At 39.2% G+C, this 20,664-nt stretch overlaps 1 protein-coding gene across 1 annotated transcript in view; it reads right to left on the bottom strand.

Moving 5' to 3' along the window:
- Positions 1-20,664, bottom strand: part of gmds (GDP-mannose 4,6-dehydratase) — a 159,918-nt gene that overhangs the window by 127,740 nt on the left and 11,514 nt on the right. The window contains exon 4 of the mRNA XM_063890629.1: positions 18,520-18,629. Within this exon, the coding sequence (XP_063746699.1) occupies positions 18,520-18,629 (110 nt within the window). The remainder of the gene's footprint in view (positions 1-18,519; positions 18,630-20,664) is intronic.

Raw genomic sequence — 20,664 nt, 5'->3', positions numbered from 1 at the left:
CTTATTCAATTGAGAGTAACAAGGCTTTAACGCAGGGCACTCTTTAAATTATAACTACAGTAACATCGAGAGCCTGATCCATAAATCTGCAGGAATAAGGAACAGTAGCGTTGAGACTTCACATGTGGTTATGATGGGTCATATTTTCTTACTTAACCCACACGTCAAAGTCAATAAATGAGAGATGAACCACCTCTTACCAGAAAATAGGCCTGCTACGGTAGATTCACCCATGGCTGACTATGTGTAACAGTGTGTTTTTTGTGTAAGAGTGTGTGCGTTGCTGCGTCCCTCCCCGGGGCAGTGAGGTGCTGACTGACACTCTGGTAATTCTTCAGTGTCTCTTAAACCTGAGCAGTGTGCACACACTGAATGAACACATCTGACAACACGGAGTGAGAGAGACACGTCTGGCTGAAAGACGTTCCCTCGTTTGCTCTTTTTGAGGCCTTGGCGATGCAAGTTAAGACACAATCCAGAGACAAGAAAAGACAAGCCAGGCCCAGCTGTGGAGGCACGCTGTAGATTACAAATATTTAAATGACATATTATTTTATTTGTAGGTTTGGTACTTGCAAAATGTATCCAATTAGAACTTTTATAAGTGACAATAAATACATGAATTAGTGCTAACTTGTTTGTCCTATAATAAAAAATGTGTCTCAATGCCACATTTAAATCTTTTTTCTATATGCATTAGCAGTCCACGATCTATATTATTTAATGCAAATAAATACAGAAACACATTAATTAACAATAACTGTGCTATTTAGTTTTTGTTCTGAAAGTCTGGTATTTACAAAAAGATGAAGCTTGGGGTTGATTTTATATTATTAAGGGTTTCTTTTATTCTGGAAGGAATAAGAAGATGAAAAACTGTGTTAAACTTCTTAAAAATTGTAATAATGCCGAGCTGTAGTTTTAGAAGATGTAAGATAGAAAACGATTTCACATTGTCATAACTTGAAAATGACAATTGTTTTGGATGAAACAAATCAGGGATACTATGGTTGTTTTATATTTCTAAGGGCAGAAAGTAAAGCTTTTTTTCCTTCAGAACTGCTCTGAAAAAAAGTTGATTTAAAAAAGAGAAAAAATATATTAGGAATGTCTGTTTTTTAAATTGTATTTTTGGGCCTTTATTGGAGAACTTAAGAGTAGAGAGGGGGACACAGAGGGGAGGAAATTGCCTGAAATGTTCTGCCGGCTTGGGAACTGAACTGGCCTACTTGGCAGAGGTGACCTCCATTATTAGTTTTTGTTTAACACAATCCCTCTCTCTGCTTTGTATTGAGTATTTATTGATATAACAAATGTATACCGACTTATTTTTAGAAGCGAGGTTGAAAAAGGGCAGAGGATTTGCTGGAAGGATTGTAAAGCCCTTTGAATTTCAAACTATAACCGTATATTTGTGTGACACTTAAAAGGGTCTCAGGATCAAACCTCAACACTAAAGAAACTGTGCTGGGGGCATCCAGTCTTTCAGAGACTCAAAACTAGCATCATGTTCTTTAATATGGACATTCCTGAAATAAAAGTTTCAGACTCGTCTTTCATTTTTTATTCTCAACTATTTGTATTTGAACAACATCAAGTTTCAGGAGCTCTACAAAGGAATTTCATACAAACCAAGCCCTAAACATCACCCAACCCCCCTGTCAAACACATTAGGTACATACATGCACAAAACAGCCATATGACTTTTAAAAAGTTTACACACAGGAACTGTTTGAAACGTATTTTCTCCCCACACGTGTTCGGAGTACACAGACAGTATGACACCTGTGTACGAGGGAGGGGGAGGTTCTGGCGAGGACGAGGGTGTTTTTATTCTACGGTTTACAGCCTGGCTGCCCGAGGCTAGGCAGTTTAATTTCACTATAATAAGATCAGCACACAGATTGGTTTCACTGCACCAGGCGAGACGCTTGACTTTTATTACAACAGGCATCACTTGGAGACTATTATTGTAAACGTTTAGCTGTGGTGGTGGCCTGCGCTGGCCACACATGTACATAAACGCCGAGCTTAGATTACCGAGCCACAGCAGATATTACCCGACCAGTGGCGGTGGAGACGTAGGAAAGATTTAAGCATGGGAAGATCCCAGGTGCCTGTGTGTGTGTATAATGGTCGTCACTGTCAAAAGGACTTGCCGGTCAAAGGAAAGTGTGAATACTGCCCAGGCCAGTGTTTGTGTATCTATGACTTTTTTTTCCCGTCATTATGTTGATTATTTGGGGGAAGGAATTCTTGAGGGAACAGTTAGGAACGTCAAGGGACCCTCAAGCTTTGCCGCTGAGCTCTGGCTACACCCCGACACCCCCAAAAGTGACGAGGTCACCTACAGCAGAGACAGAAAAAACACGGTGGAGGCGCACATTTGTTGCGCAGACACACATGAGGTGCACACCAACACAACAACGCAACAACCACTCTCTCTCTCTCTCTCTCTCTCTCTCACCCCCCATGACTTCTTGCTTAACTCTCTGTAATCGCTTAGCGTGCATGTGTGTGGAAAGCAGAGAGAAGTAAAGAAAACAGCCGAGTGTTTTCTTTGGAGTTTGCCCACACTGCCTGCAGACGACGGAGGAGAGCAGAGATTATCTCCTGACTAATCGTGTTCTGTTCTCTCTGAGATGGCACTCATCACCGCCCCCTCACCCAACCCATCCCCTCCCTCCTCGTCATTATCGTGGATGTCCGATCACGCATATTCTCAAGGCGCTCCAAAAGGCGGCACGCACACACACACGAACAAATATCAAATCTCAGGGTCACTTACTGCAGCTTAAGCATGTCTGCGATGCGCCATCTGCTAAGAGGGCACTTTCAGGAGTGATTTACAAGCCTCAAACGAGGGGCCCGCCACGGATTCATCCCAAAGAAAACACCTCCGACATGTTGACTTCAAAATGGTTTTCTGCTCTTCCCTGACTCAGCATCATGGTTTACTTTTTAAATCACACTCCTTAAGTGGAAGTGTTGGTGGATTAATCAATTTAGAATATGTACTGATAACAATTAATGAACTACTGTCCTCACTCACAAGGCAACGAGGCCAAGCACTCATTGGTACAGTGAGGATTTCTGTCTGTTTGTGCACAAAACAAGTTATTTGAACAACTCGGCCTGAACTTTTGATGCGCATTCTGGGCACAATCTTCTGACATATTATAAACTAAGAATAAATTATGAAATGTTTTGTTCAGACTTAATAATAAACCAATAAAAATGGAGGCCAATATTTGGCAAAATTAGATCAGATAGAAAGGATGTTTTACTGTTGTACTACATGTTGTAATGTTTACATAAGTGTTTAATGTTTTTATTGTTGTGCCACTTTGTACAACGTGCTTTGGTAATAATGGGTTTTTGATACGGTTATGCCAATAGAGCTTCTTTGAATTTGAAATTATAAAAACGCACCCTCAAATGCAATGCCACAAATATGTTTAAGGTAGCTGCCTAAATTATCTCACGACAAGGACCATTAAGCAGCATTTCCACAGCGTTTGACCATATCAAACAATCTTAATCAACAAATCGAGTTTGCACAGTTGACGTGGAACACTTAAAGGACTTTTCTTTAATGCCAGTCCAAACTAAGGAAAGACTTTCTAAAGGTAATTCCTGATCTTGACCATTTTGGAGAATTACTTGATAGGATTAAATGATGTACAAGGGTTGGTTAAATGTCCAATTTTAAGAATGTCATTTACTATCCACGTTTAGGGAGATTTTGTCACAATCTTAAAGGTGAAAAAAATGTAAACTGCAGGATTTAAGGGGGATTTGAGGCATTCAAATATAGTTACATATATATAAAATATTGAGTGTATCGGTCATGCATTTTGCAATTATTTGAAAAAAGAATCAAAAGATTATTTGATAAGAAAATAATTTACGGCGGCCCTACAGATAACCCCCATTCAGTTTCTTTTTATGTTGAATTGATTACACCACCATTGGTTGATTTATGGTATAATGATGGGGAAACCAGGTTGAATTCAAACAAAAACAAATACGTGAATTTGTCTTCAGGATGAGCTCAGGGAGGCCATGAGGTTACAAGCTTTAAGTCAACAGTTGGCAGCATTTTGACAGCTCTGTGCTCGTCCTCCTCGCATGTCCGTCCACCTAACCCACCCCATCGATGATTGATGGTTCCGTGGATAACTGGAAACCATTTTTCTTATTGACAGAATTAGAGTTCCCAAATAACAGAGAAGGGGCAAATTAATCACACTTTGCAATGAGCTTCTCACACTGTCGGAGACTTTTCTCATAAATGCTGTTGATACCTGCGATAACGATGGTAATAGTGAGGAGTCAACATGATCTTAACTACAACCCTACAGCAGCCTGAGGGCGAGGAAAGACACCTTTGAAAGAAACTCCATTTCCATACTCTACTGGTAAGAGTGGGAAAAAACAGCAAGGCAAGGATGCAGGGAGAAACAAAAAACAAGTGCTGAAAGTTTGATTGATGATCATTTCTTGTATTTGCCAATCACACAACTGGCAACACATAACCGTGGGACGGAGAGGTATCAGAGAATAGAACACGTTTGTGAATAAACTTCAGAATCATTATTGCAAAACCAAAGGTCAAAAACATTGCAAGAAATGGGCATGTCTCATTTTTGAAAAAACATAACTTTTCAGTTCTTTTTTTATATTAAGACATTCTCTAACAGTTTGGCCTGACATTAGTTCCAAATAAGAAAATCTGAATGCCTAACAGCATATTATGATATTTTTGATCTTATTGTGTGCTTTCAACTTGGCTCGCACAAATCCAGCTTCATGGATAGTTATTGTAATCATGATATTTCGAATAAAGCGTCAAAATCATGAGGTCAACATTCCTTTAAGCTCCAATTTATCAAACTTGGCACTTTATGATAAAGGGAACAGAAAGAACATGGTTGCCTAATGTCAACCAAAGGTGGTACGTCAGAGCAATTTAAATGCAAATATCATGGATAGTTTTATATTATCAACGCCCTCCATTAACTCTTAATCAAAAACATGGGATATTTGCTCCTCTCCACCATTCAACCCATAGGATTAACACGTGCCAAATAAGGCTGAAAGAAGCAAATCCCTGCAGCTAGGCTACAAAATCTTATGTGAAGACTAAAATCTGACATGTTTGGCTGTTGTAGCAGCAGATGCCCATTGAAGGGCAAAAAAGGGGCGATATATTTTGAGGGCACGATGTGTAATTTAGCACTTTTATAATATTATAATTGGAAAGAAGAGTTCAACTGCAGATATGTTTTTGGAAGGCTAAAAAAGTCAGAAAAGTTCAAATATGACGTACTAAATATGAAAACAAACTAACATAGATGGATACTTGGGAAGAAATATGTCTCCTGGAGTGGAATGCACCAGAATTGGAGTGAACCAGCTGGGCATAAGACTGGGCTTAACTCTACGTCCGACGTAGAACCTTAGGTGCAGACCAAACTAAAGTTATGACTAGTGCACCGTGTAACTCTTACATAAACTGGAAAGGGAGACTAGTCTGTGGCAGTGCGTCTTGTTTACCGGTTTAACAACGAAAGGGCATTAAGACAAGAAAGAGTCGTCCATGATCGAATAAACCCACTGGACATCTATACTAAAGTGTTTTGCATCTTCTAGAAACATACAGCAATATTTAATCAACTCCCCTCAGGTGACCTCCACCAAAATAGTTCCTGGAGTGCAAATTAAGCAATGTGAAGTACGTGCTAATTGAGCAGCTGTACTCGCTGTTTATTGTACCTGAACATCCCACTCTCTCTCGGAGAATAAAGGCCTGTTTGTTTGGCTGACAGTAGACAAGGTTAGAGTGGCCCAACCCTTCATTCAGGTATGACAGCCTGATTTAAAGCTTCAATTAAAAAACTCCCGGCAAAGGCAACGGCCTACACATACAAAGAAGCTACAGATAAAAAACAAATTCCACACTGTATAATCACACCTTTATAGAGTCAGCAAAAGACTAAAATTATTACATTCATCTAGATTAGCATCTAATGTTGTAACTCATCCCGTCTCTGCCCACGATTCAAACTCCTCTTGTTTTTGTTCCCTTGATCATTACCCCATGACGTGATCCAAACAAGTGAGATCAGGGCTCATTACAGCCAGTAAATACAATGCAATCCTCAAATTACCCAATAGACACGTTTGTAATGCGGAGAACATGGAGCACACCCACTCTTAACGATTGAAACAGTTTTAGATTATGACACTTTTAAAAAGGTGATTTACAGATTGTGAAATAACAATTACACATTTTTGGGGGGCGGGGGCCATGCCTTTTATTCCTAATTGGAGTTCAACATTTTCGAAACAGTTAGAAAAAAAAGCTAGAGCGGTACAAGACCGCAGGCCACGCTTTGAGGAGAAAATCCAAACAAAAAGGGCTGAAATACTCAAACACGCCATTAGCAGGGGAAGTGTTGGTGTGTGTGTGTGTGTGTGTGTGTGTGTGTGTGTGTGTGTGTGTGTGTGTGTGTGTGTGTGTGTGTTGTATCTAACAAGGGTGTGAGCACACAGCAGTGTAGCAGTAGGCAGTAGCAGTCGGGACTGGTGTTCACTGATGAGCAACAATGTTTACTATGAGTAACTAGCTTATGTCACTTATGGGAGGATTGAGTGAGGCTGCATCTTTTCACCGTGTCTCACAGCCCATTGTGGGTGTTCGGGGATACAGAGTAATTAAAAAGATCCCTTGATGACAGAAGAAGAAGATTTGATGACAGATTTTTCTGTTGAAGTAATAATAAAGTCTAGGTGCCGTTTGGTATCCACCACTTGGTACAAACAAGGTAAAAAATCAACCCTAAGCCTTTGTATGCGCGTGTGTGTATAGTCAGTGAATCTGCTCACAAAAAGCCCTTTGTACACATGATATAATGTCTATGTAAGCACCACTAGAGAAAAATATCCATACTGCCAAATCTCTGTGTCAACTCAGCTGTCAAATGTGCTTTGTGTAAACTAACTGGACTGAAAGGTATGATTACGCAGGTATTTTTATCATAGGAGGGATTTAGATTTAGTGCTACCAGCAACACTGACTGATGCAAAACCAAACCAAATGGCACACAGCATGTGAATGAAACATCAGAAGGCAGCAGTGAGGGCCACAACGTCAAAACCAACGCTTTTGAAACACTGTAGAGAATATTTAAATTTATCAATCAAAAAAATAAACTGAAATATCACGGCATCAGTTTGACACGATGAAGATTTAAATAAAATAGAATGAGTGGGAAACATCTGCAAGGGTTATCTATTAAAGTGAGAGTTATTCATTCTACAAAAGGTACCGCAAGCCATATAGGCAACGGCTGCACTCGGGTACTGTCATGTATTTAAGTATACATATTTTTTTATTTTAAATATTATTTGTTCTTAGGGTGACTTTAAATCGATCAAGAAACTACAGATGAAAAATATAGATAATCTTGGCCAACTTCATATAAACAAATAAATAACGCTATTCCCAAAAAAAAGGAGCATATAATAGACAATAGCAAGAAAGAATCCCTTAGATTGATATGTAGAAAGAATTAACATATGCAGTACGATGTGGCAAATGTAAGAAAAAGGTTGTGGCTTTTCTTGTTAATGGAAGTCTAACGTTATAAAACCAAGTATAAAATTAAGGAATTGAAATGGTCCAGTTCTTAGCGTAGAACAGGGGTGTCCAGACATTTTTTACTGAGGGCCACATACAGAAAAACACACAAAGGGATGGGCCCCTCCCTGGAGTTGAGGTATATTGCCTCATAAGTTATGTTATAAGCAAAATCAATCAAATGTAGAACAATTATGATATACAGTGGGGCAAAAAAGTATTTAGTCAGCCACCAATTGTGCAAGTTCTCCCATTTAAAAAGATGAGAGAGGCCTGTAATTGTTGATCATAGGTATACCTCAACTATGAGAGACAAAATGAGAAAAAGAAATCCAGAAAATCACATTGTAGGATTTTTAATGAATTCATTTTCAAATTATTGTGGAAAATAAGTATTTGGTCAATAACAAAAGTTCATCTCAATACTTTGTTATATACCCTGTGTTGGCAATGACAGAGGTCAAACGTTTTCTGTAAGTCTTCACAAGGTTTTCACACACTGTTGCTGGTATTTTGGCCCATTCCTCCATGCAGATCTCCTCTAAAGCAATGATGTTTTGGGGCTGTCGCTGGGCAACACGGACTTTCAACTCCCTCCAAAGATTTTCTATGGGGTTGAGATCTGGAGACTGGCTAGGCCACTCCAGGACCTTGAAATGCTTCTTACGAAGCCACTCCTTCGTTGCCCTGGCGGTGTGTTTGGGATCATTGTCATGCTGAAAGACCCAGCCACGCTTCATCTTCAGTGCCCTTGATGATGGAAGGAGGTTTTCACTCAAAATCTCACGATACATGGCCCCATTCATTCTTTCCTTTACACGGATCAGTCGTCCTGGTCCCTTTGCAGAAAAACAGCCCCAAAGCATGATGTTTCCACCCCCATGCTTCACAGTAGGTATGGTGTTCTTTGGATGCAACTCTGCATTCTTTCTCCTCCAAACACGACGAGTTGAGTTTTTACCAAAAAGTTCTATTTTGGTTTCATCTGACCATATGACATTCTCCCAATCCTCTTCTGGGTCATCCAAATGCCCTCTAGCAAACTTCAGACAGGCCTGGACATGTACTGGCTTAAGCAGGGGGACACGTCTGGAACTGCAGGATTTAAGTCCCTGGCCGCGTAGTGTGTTACTGATGGTAGCCTCTGTTACTTTGGTCCCAGCTCTCTGCAGGTCATTCACTAGGTCCCCCCGTGTGGTTCTGGGATTTTTGCTCACCGTTCTTGTGATCATTTTGACCCCACGGGGTGAGATCTTGCGTGGAGCCCCAGAGCGAGGGAGATTAGCAGTGGTCTTGTATGTCTTCCATTTTCTAATAATTGCTCCCACAGTTGATTTCTTCACACCAAGCTGCTTACCTATTGCAGATTCAGTTTTCCCAGCCTGGTGCAGGTCTACAATGTTGTCTCTGGTCTCCTTTGACAGCTCTTTGGAATTGGCCATAGTGGAGTTTGGAGTATGACTGTTTGAGGTTGTGGACAGGTGTCTTTTATACTGATAACGAGTTCAAAAAGGTGCGATTAATACAGGTAACGAGTGGAGGACAGAGGAGCCTCTTAAAGAACAAGTTACAGGTCTGTGAGAGCCAGAAATCTTGCTTGTTTGTAGGTGACCAAATACTTATTTTACCGAGGAATTTACCAATTAATTCTTTAAAAATCCTACAATGTGATTTCCTGGATTTTTTTTTCTCATTTTGTCTCTCATAGTTGAGGTATACCTATGATAAAAATTACAGGCCTCTCTCATCTTTTTAAATGGGAGAACTTGCACAATTGGTGGCTGACTAAATACTTTTTTGCCCCACTGTATACTTAAATATGCTTTCAAGAAAAAAAACTGCCTGCATCAGAGTTTCCCCAAATGGTACGGTTTTGTTTATTTTGTTGGCAGCCTTAAAGCCTCAGATTGCTTATAATAAGGCGAAATACAGAGGTTGTATTTCAAGCTTGTTAAGTGAATATTATTATTGGGCTTTTTCAAATGTTTTCAACTTTAATAGTCTGAATTTATTTGAATATTTACACGTCATATATATTTAAGAAGTAAAATACAAGACAAGCATGAGTTTCAGGCTTGGGCCATATTCCATTATAATGATAAGATTTAGCTGAGGGCCAATAAAAGAAATGGACCACGGGCCGCAGTTGGCCCCCAGGCCATAGTTTGGACACCCCTGGAACAGAAGTTTGATTTGTATATTCAGACTGACAGCTACTGTAAGACGCATTACTTTGGAAAACCAGCAACATTAAGGTAGATTTCAAAGGTATTCAACTGTAAACGTTTTTTCTCTCTGCCATGGCTTCTATCCCAAACAAACCAAAACATGATGCAGCGTGGGTAAGTTGTTAAATCATGCTGTCAACTGTCAGAACGCATTGATCAGAGGATTTGATGTGATTAAGGATTCATTTCTAGGGAATCAAACAATTAGGAAGCAGTTCTCGATAACTGTCCCATAATGTTAGTACTAATTATTCCCAAGAAAGCGTGTTGGTATTGGGAGATTTAGTCAGTGGAAGACTTGTGTTATTTATACTTATGTCAGAGCATTTTATAAATAGTTTGCTGTCAGATATTTTGACAAAAGAAGAAAAAAACCAAATCAAATGGCCTATCCGAGCTTAAAAATGACGGGAACTGGGGTTTATTGGTTGTTGTCCTGTTAAGTTATAAACAAGAGTCACTAGATTAGTCTGATTTTGATTTATGGTTATACTTTTCCTAGCAATTAAATATTGATTTACCACTACCCTGTCTGCTAACTTCAGTTTTCGCTGCACTGCTCAACAAGGAACCGAACTTTTCCTAAAATGAAATCATATACCTTACATACTGTAAATGGATTGAATGAATTTGATAGCTAGCCATTTTAACTTCATGAAATGTTTTACAGTGTCATAACATATTTTGCCGTTGGTTACATCTTTCTAACAAATTGCCTGGTTCTCCTAGCACAAAGGTTTCCAGTTCATAAGAAATGTCCGTGTGCTATTAAACATGGTTAAAACTTTGACTTTGGCGATCTTGTACATAGGTGCTTAGAGATATTTATAGCTCAAATAATGAGGTAAATACCTCTGCAATTATGGGTTAGGTTTAATTACCTTTTAAATTACAACCATGAAGCACTGTTCCATAAAAGGCAGATTATTTGGAATTATCTGAAGAAAAATCTCTAAAGCCATGACATGCCTCGTTCAAGGATCACAGAACCAGCAGAGCAGCAGATAAATCATTACAGGTCATCCAATATGAAGCTATGAAGTTGATTATAATTGCCAAATGTCTCCTTGGAGGACATAGCAACAGGAAGATTGATGAGTTTGATAAATATTTAGTAGAATCCCTGGATACCGTCTTCTCACCTCGGCTTTCCGTCCAACACCAAAGCAATTAAGCAAATGATCCTAGCTTTGTGTTTATATTGTGGTTAAGTTATCATATCGACAAACACGCTACAGGCTACTGTCAGTCACTCACTACAGAGGTAAAAATGTAATGCAGTAAGAAGGAGGAGGGAAAGCGACAGAGAACATTGAGAACTAAAGTACAAAACTGTTACCTCAGCTGCACAGTTTGACCAATTTCTCTTACATTTAAATATATTTTGTTGACGTTTTCAATCAAAGTGACTTAAAATAACGCCGTATTCCAACCATTGAAACGGCTTGTTGTTGTGATTGTGGTGCCGCACAAAATATTGGGCCTAAACAGTATACTACAGAAAAAAAGGATCAATCCTTCAAGTATTTCCTATCATAAGTAATAGAATTTGACTTTTGTTCCAAATTGTCAGCCTTTCATGCGGCAGGCATCAGAGTACATACAACTTTTCAAATAAGCAGAAAGACATGGAGGAAGTTTTTTCTTTTCCTCATGGGTGAAAATGCAGCCTGAACATGTTAGCCATTAGTCTGTGATGGAAGATACTTAAGGTTTCTGCTGTTCTGATAACGGAGGTTATCAAGGCTGGAGTGTATGGTTGGATCATGTCCTGGATGTTTTTTTGGTACAAAGACACATGTACCAGGCACTTGAATCGGATTTTAGAGTGTGGGAGGGCTGGAACAGGTTAGAGACAAGCAGACGGGACCAGCTCTTTTCTTTATTTTCTTTGAATTCTTACTTATTTGACTAAAAGAAGGTGAAAGTAGGCCCTGATTTAATAGCCGTGATCCTGAAAAAAATGCCTCACTCTCTAACCATCCACAGACAGGCAGTAATGTGACACACTGACCTGCAGAGGGCAACATCCAAACCTGGCATCTTATAAAAATGCCTAAACCTTAGAGACATACTATTGTTGGGCTGTAACAATCATTTTCATACACAAAATAATAAGCAAGAAAATATTTTTAACTACTAAATATCACAACAAATCCCAAAACCATGGTCAATCATTGTAAAGACAAGTAGCAAATCATTGAGAAAAGTTGAGATTTGGGGGGAAAAAATAATTGACTGATTAAATATCAGTTCAACAGAAGACTAATCAAGAAGAAGGATATTTTTCCCAAGCCATAAGTCTGCAAAGTTTTAAAAATATACATGTTTTTTTTAACTATCGAATACAAATAAATATTTATTTATATATTTTGTCTGACCAACAATCCAAAATACTAAAATATTCCGTTTACTGTCAAAACAAAGTAAAGATGCAATTCCCCAGAAAGTAGAAGCTGTAAACAGCATTTTTTTTAAATAATGTAATTTTGGATTTAAAAAGATTACAATCAGTTCCATTACATCGGTACATTTCGTTATTTCATACCTATGTTAGGGTTAGTCATTTTAAAGTAAGTTATTTATATATTGTGTTTTATTTAATAAAGCCGCATCTTCTAGATTAAAATGTATTATTTCTAAAAACAGAAAAGCAGCAAATCTTCAAAATTGAGAAGTTGAACCTTTAGCATTAAGGGAGGATTAACCTATTTATTGTCACAATTTTTGTTGATTGAACTAGCAATATATATTTAAATAGTTCATTAATTTTCAATGAATAGGTTGCTGTCTGATTTCCTTTAATAAAGTTTGATCCTATAAATGCCTTTCGAGTACATCTTATCCCCCAGACCAGACTGACTGTAATACCTGACTTCAGTTAACAGTGGCTCAATGCTGCCATCTATGAACCAAAGGTAAAAATACATGTGGGCTTTTTTTATTTGGGCTTCTGTATGTCACAAGACCAAGACAGTTGATCCGGCATATTTGGAGTTTGATTTTGTTTAGTGACATATTTATTGACTCTGTCCTGACTGAACCCACCCCATCATTTCTCAAACTGCATTATCCCAACTTTGCTGGAAAATCGAAAAGAACTGACTCATGAGTGCAGCATCGAATCTGACCCACAAAGTTCAACCACAAAACATTCCCTGAAACTGAACAAGGAAAGTGCAGACGTTGTTTGTCTTGGCCCAAAAGAGACTATTCTTAAACTAAAGTTCACTTTCGATCCAGGGCAGGCAGGCTGATTCTTACGAAGGCCTAACCTTTCCAAACAGGGATTGGTCTGCTCAGGGAGTTGTTCTGACCGCTGACTACCAGCCCACCAATGCAACACGGCCCTGTTTTTGCTCATTCAATAGGAGAGACGCATGAGAAAATGTTGCCTCGGAGATTATACTTCATTGCCATTTTGCAAAAAAAAGATGAACAGGATTCTGATACTGAGAGCCAATTTTATATCCACACAAACCACACACACGCGCTAATGAGTCCTAAGAGACAGAAAACACACACTTCAGTGGGGAATTCGGTAATTTGGTTCCAGGCGATTCTTTATCCCAGTGAGATACACACACCGCAGCAAGCGTGCCACTGAAGGCTGATTGGACGAGAATAATATAAACACCAATCAGAGAGTGAGTAAACCCGGCCAATGGGCTGTTACGGAGAGGAGACCACTCATCATTCACTGAGGGCTTCCTTCACGTCCTGTGAATTAAACATTTCTAAAACTTTTTTTTATAATTGAGAAAATAAATTGTGTTGTTTACTTTTAAAATTTGAGCGCAAGACTAAGAAAGTAAGGAATGCCCACAATTTTAAAAGTTGCTATAACCGTTCCTGGAGCTTTGTTTTTTTTGGAAGAAAATTGATCATATTTTTTAACTACGAATATGGGATATTGGTGTTGAAATAAGAGTTTTACTTTCTCTGAAAACAATGAACTACAAAGGAGGTTTAAGAGGGATTTCTGGCCTTTTCAACACCTCAAAGCCTTCTTCAGTTTAGTTTTTTCTGATCTAAACAATATATCTCCAAAAAGTCTTGTTGGAAGTTGGATAGCTATCCTCCCTGTCCTGGGAAATTCACGCATCCACAAAATGTAAACTTTTCAAGAACTTTGAAAAGCAGTCTCAGCTGAGGATTTGTGACAAAGAAATTCTTGAAATAATCAAATGTTTGTTTGTTTTTTATGTTGTATCAGCCTAAAGGCAGAAGTCAAAGAATTTCCAATGTTAACTTTCTATGACCTTAACGAAGAGTCTGGTTTTGAGCTTCCTGATAATGAATTTATACGGAAATTTGTTTTGGCCTGACAAGCAGGAAAGTCCTGGGAATTATTATCATTATTATTATTATCAAGACATTTTAACTTAATCCTATAGAGTTTTACAAAGGCCTCACATAAATCATTCTAACTGCAGAGGGGGCATTTACTGTTCATCTCAAAACAGAAATTCCCTAATATTGGTTTAAAACAAATTCCCCTTTTAACTGTAACGCAAGCCTGTACTTTTTGGAGCATAGTGGCAAGTATTGTGTAAGAAATTGCATCCTTAAGAGTTAAAGTGCTAATTAGGCAGGATGTAGTGGCTTTTAACACATCTACATCATCCACTACCACATATCACAACCTACTGGATGACACAGGCAGTCAAAACAACTGAATCACATAACCAACAAAGATTGAATAACATGCCCACAAACTGTAGTAAGTAGTGGTATTACAGCTGGAGTGTGAGAGTAAACTGCTGGCAGGCTGCACAATGGCGACTTAAGACCTATAAATGAATCAACACAGCGAGCAAACAGTGCAGAGCTTTGTGGGGAAACAGGCGTGTTAAATCCTGTGTGTGTCTCTGGCGTGGGAGATTCTACAAACCCGGATGGGGGAGAGACCAAAGGGTAGTGGAGAGTGAGACACTGTAAGAAGATGATAGGAGGACAATAAGTCCCTGAGAAGAGGAATTTGGATATGGATAATGAAGGATATAGATGAAGGAAGTCTCTCTCCTGGATGGAATCGGCAATTGTATCGCAAAAGTCTTCAAAAATGGAGTGTAGACTCAGTTCTTCAAACTCTTTCCACCTTGGCCGTCTCTTTATCCCTTCCCCCTTCAGTGTTCCTGTCACTTGCGAGGTGTGTTCATAATTTAGTCCGTCTCCTCGTGTGTCTTTGTCTGACAGCTGCAGGTGGGATAACTCTCACAGAGTTGAGGGGTTTAGTTCACGGCTTTCCTGCGCAGCGCTTCAGTGGGAGAACACAATGGGGTCGTGTTGAACCCTCAGATGCAGAACAGATTACGGCGAGCAGTCTGTAAGCACTTCCCCATCTCGAGATTGTTGTTCATGCATATTTCACGTGTGAAGATTCCATATATTCCAGTTCTTTCATTGTACAGAAAGATGAACTATAATTCATTTATGATAGTGTTTATTTTTAGTCGGTAAATCAAATTCATAAATAGGGTTGAGGTCATTTCTTTCTTTAGCTCTATGCACTTCAAGCACAAACATTTTCGATTTGGCCACCCGGACAAAAAATGTGAGTTTTGATCAGTGTTATTGAAGCCCATAAACTTCCCAAAAAACCTGCACTACTAAAGAGGGAACCACCCACTGGATCTAAGGGATTGGATAGGTGGCCATGAAATGTTGTACAGAAGATGATACGTGGTATCATTTAATACCAGTATGCTTAAAGCGATACCCATAAAGTATTTTATCCAATACCTATCATCTGAATGTAAGCAGTGATTACCGCTAAAAACGCAGTCTTCCGACCCACAGTGGCGACAATTCACGTCTTATTAAATAAAAAAAACTCTTAATGTGATTGCCTGCAAACAACAATACAAAGAGTAATTTATTATAGATATTGGCACAAAAGGATCAAAACCAGGTACTCTTTTACTAGATCATTTTCAATACTTCCTAGTATTGGGTTATTTTTTCTCAACACCTAAAAAGGTAGGCAGTTCAAAACTTTTATTGTCCAATTTGTTGGTTTGTGACTAAATAATCACCAAACCATCAACCTAAACTATACTTATAAAGTAATAAATAGCACATGTTAGCAAGCTAAATTCAAAAATGGTGGACATGGGGACAGCACAGTACAGGTGGCTTTAGTTATTTTCGTCTCTTGCCTTGCAAACAGTGTATTATTTCATTGTTTGTACAATTAATCTCCAGGTCTAAGTGTGCTCAATGACTTTTCGGATGATGCTTATGTACTCCAATCCGTCCCGCAGCTTATACTAGATGAGGAAGTATGAAGCACTATAATAAACATATCTGACAGAAACTCATAAATGAAATACTGGGTTTTTTAAAGTATTTTGGCCATCTTTCCTGTGGCTTATGATAACATATGTGGATTTTTGCTTTAGGGAAGAGACGCCTGCTCAGAAAGATCAAACTGATCAACTCCCCGCTGTGACGGTCACATAGTCAAGACATAATATCCCTTCTGTCTTGATCGTGTGCTGCTCTTTTGATACTGCAGCTGGCCGCCTTTCTGGCCCCACCGATGTCCGTCCACTATTCCCTGTGCACGTCCGCCCCTGCAGCATTAGAAAATAACCTTCAGTCTGTTCTCAGTGATGACTCGCTACAGCGGAAACAGGCACCCACACACGGACACCCCATCTCAAACTGATCCTACAACTCAAATAATTCAGAAGGGACTCCCTGTAAGACGGAAGGAGCGGGGAGACGGATGATGGGAAGGAAGATAGAGTTGCTGAGTATTTGCTGTGAGTGATCTTTTCCTCTGTGGTGGGAAATTGACTGGAAATTGCTCCACACCATACTGCCAGTAATCCAGCCGGCTGTTCAGGGCGGGCAGCATGTGGTGAGGAGCTACCAGAGTCGGTTAATGGTGTGGAAACAAATAAACACAGCAGAGCCTGGTACAGGTACAGAGATGTTCTGTCACTCAGAGTGTGTGTGTGGCCTGAGGATGATGTACCATGTGGGAAGCTGGTGCAGAGTCACGGCCTCTGACCAAAAAGGATGTGGAGAGAGGAGTCATCGTTCAGTCTCCCACTCTCTTCTTTTTATGTCTCTCCCTTTTCCCCTTAGTCATTTTAATTTCCTCTTTGATGCTATTAAAGATAATACCAAAGAAACATCTTTAGCACTAAATAATCAATATTTTTTTTTAGTTTAAATGACTAATATTACTACATTTTTGACTTGCAAAGAAGGAATAGCAGTTCATGCTCACTTCGGAATGATGAAATGAACCAGTGTAAAGCACTGTCTCATGTTTGTATTAAAAACAGCCTAAAATGGCCTATGATCTGTCTAAACTCTTGGCATCGTGACCCATCCTGTGGTGAAGGAGGATCAGTGCAGCCTGAAGACTTTGTGTCAGATCCCGGTGTGGAGGGGCAGGAGGAAAGGGCAAGACCGAAGGACCTCCTGGGATCACCGCAGAGCTCCGAGACAAAAGGGGACATTGTGGCACAGACTGACCCATCCAAGAAAACATCACTTCCTGTCCCATCAGCTCCAGCGTCCTCCGCACTTAAGTTGCTAGCTTCCCAGAACTGAGAGCCTTTTTTCAGGAAGTACTGACCAAATGCACACACTGGAACTCACAGTGAAAGATATTTGAGGAGGAATAAGCAACCACCAAGTTTCAACTTGACAACAACAATAATAATAGACGAGGTTTCACTTTTACTACATGTTACAGTCAAATATAAGTCTGGCAGAAAAAGAAGAGAAAGAGAAAGTAGAGTATTGAAAGCACTTTATATTATAAGTAATTATAATTAAAATATATATATATCATATTATAAGGTTTTATGAAAATATCTATTCACTTGAGTATTACGATATAGAATTGCGTTTTTTTAACTGTTGTGTTATTTTGAGATTCCTGCCAAAACCTTACCTTACCTTGCAGTCACTGGCTATAACTCATGTAAATTATGCTATGAAAACAAACTTAAAAAACTAAAAAGCAGCTTGACATACCATCCAATCCTTCCATCCTTTGAGTTCCATTTAAGGGGAACTTCACATCCTTCAAAGTCCGAAAAATAAAAAGATTTTTGTATGAAGTTGGAAAAAGCTCACCAGACCCCCTCCTCATCTCTGCTTAAGGTTAGCTGCTAGAGGCTAACACTATTAGCATAACACATTTGAATCTCCAAACCCACTTTCGAAATAATAAATATCTTGTGTAAAAAGTTAAGTCCCATACTACATGTGCAGAATGCAATGGGCAGCGAGTGCCTGGTCTGATTGATGATGATAGAATACCTCTGCTACACAGCAAAAATAAACGTATTGTGCTTACTGTACAAATTACATAAAACAGATAAACCCCAAAAGCGCTAAGCAACCTCTAACACCGTCTCAATTTACACAGTGAGTCTTCTGGTCAGACTTCCCTGGAAATTGGTTTATTGTGGCAAGTGCAAGTGCTTCACGACACAAAACAGAAAGCAGTTTTACCCTGGAAGTAAACTGTTACTGTTATCAGCTCTTTCCCAAGTAAAGTGTTTCCACAATGGAAAATGAGTAAACTATGATGGCCTTCATTTCAAGGAACACATCAAGCTCCACAGAATAACGCTCCATGAGAGGGCTGGAGATGTGTTCGTAAGATCGCAATACCTTGACATGACTCTGAGCGCCCAGGTTGTAGATCTCCGTCGGCTTCACCTGGTTGATGATCTTCACCAGGCACGTGCTGTCCGTCAGATCGCCATAATGCAACTTCATGTCTAACAAAGAGAGGGACAAACAGTCAGTTCAATAATGTTGGTGTTCTCCTGTGATGACCCGTCTCAAGTGGACCCGAGATTAGGAAGACAAACCTTAAAGGGGCCCAATTTTGCTCATTTTCTAGTTTCATGAATGTATTTTTTCCTCTACTGTGACATGTTTACATTCTATAGTGTGCTTTATTTTTCTCATACTGCCGTTATGCAGTTAACAATTTAGAGATGTCCCGCCCCTTAGCCTATCACAATTTTGGCGCACTGTTGCAAGAGACATTGGCCTGATTTGCAGGCATATAAACATTGAACAGTTCACCGAGGACTTTTTGACGGGCAGCACTTTTGTCTCAAACAATGGAGAACTGACCTTTTGATTTTGAGCGGTGGACTTGCTTTTTGCGGGGAAAAAAGGACTTTTTTTTTTTTCCTCATTTGAAGAATTTGACTTATTTGTGTTTTTTGAAAGCTTTGAAATTGCTTTGTTTTGAGAAAAATGGACATTTGTTCTTCTCATATGATTAGTTTAATTTCTTTGATTTGTTTTTTTTTTCATTATTAGGTTTTGGCAACGTGGTTTATTATGTTTATGATTTGTTTGAGTGAGAACAAAGATGTCCATAAAGGATATTACAATGTTTAAATGTATGTATTATGGAAAAATATAAATAAAGTGTAAAACTGCTATTTTTCATAATAAAGACAAAAAATAAAGCCTATCACAATCATGGAAGCACGATTGTTACATAGTGATGTCACTATGTTATATGAAAGGGGTGGGGTGAGTGTGGGGGAGAGAAACTCCCTTTGGAGGGAACTTTGGGATTATAGCCTTTGCAGACCATTGCACAAAACCTAGACAACACAATGGGAAAAAGGCAAAAAGCATAATAGCGCCCCTTTAGTAATGAGTCGACCAAAATGTTTGAAATAACCCAATAAAATGTAACCAAATGATGGTCCCAAATTAAACAGTTACATGAGAATCAGAACAGTCAGGGGAGGAGGAGGTGGGGGTTGGGTGTTGTGCAAGAAAAGCATGACTTTAACGAAAGCAACATAACCAAACCAGAGAGTGGTGTGCACTGTAGAGAGCAGCAGAGATTGATCATACTGCAGCCATAAATGAAACCCAGAGTACTACACAAGCTGAAGCTCATCAGCCACCAGAGCAAGCAGGAGAATGTATTTTCAGATTTTATATCAGAAATCAGTGGTGAATGCATGTGTTGTAAGCACCAGGCAAAGCTTTACAGTAAACTGAGGCAACATAATCAAACCATTATGTGCTGTACCTGTGGAGAGGAGCAGAGAGAGGGGTGATCACAAGAGTAACCATAGGTTATCTGAAGATGTTCTCGTAATACCAGGCTTTAATATCCATATTAGATCTGCTTTTCTGTGTTTGCGCTTTTCTGCAGCCCAGAGAAATTTTATCTAAGTTTTTAAAGTAACAGGCTCTTTTTACTATACTTTCCCGAAAATGTATTATAAATATAAATTGCCTGGGATTATACTTCTTGGTGTTTACATTTTGATGGTGAGGGCCTTGCAGATCTGATGGTGCCAAAGAAAAAGTCAATTGTTTCTGGTAGTGGCAGAATCTGGAGGATCAATGGTATTTTGGTATCATTTTTTAGAACCAAGACAGCTGACAAGCTGTATCTCTAAGAGGAAGACTTAAGATTACACAACAATGGCTAAACACTACACATTTCATTTTCCTAAGGTGACGGACAATATCTAAAGGGGTTTGTAATGCAACATTTCTTGGTGTTTATCATAGACAGCATGGACAAACTGTCTCCACTCCCTCCTACAGTACAAAAACTAGCCAAAAAGCCCCTGATATGGGAGCCGCCATCTTGAACTAGTGGCATCTTTTGAAGCCAGAGTAAGTAGTAGTGGGGGGCTGACCCTCAACCTCACCATGTTATGCCTCAACCTAACCAACAAAGGAAAGGTGTACAAACCAATCAGCGGCAAAGTAGGGTGGTTCATGCCATAGTAGGAAAATAAATATTGCAACCCGCACATACAC

The sequence above is a fragment of the Eleginops maclovinus genome, chromosome 9 (assembly GCF_036324505.1).
Source record: "Eleginops maclovinus isolate JMC-PN-2008 ecotype Puerto Natales chromosome 9, JC_Emac_rtc_rv5, whole genome shotgun sequence".
Lineage (NCBI taxonomy): Eukaryota > Metazoa > Chordata > Actinopteri > Perciformes > Eleginopidae > Eleginops > Eleginops maclovinus.
This window is presented reverse-complemented; position numbering and strand designations above follow the sequence as displayed.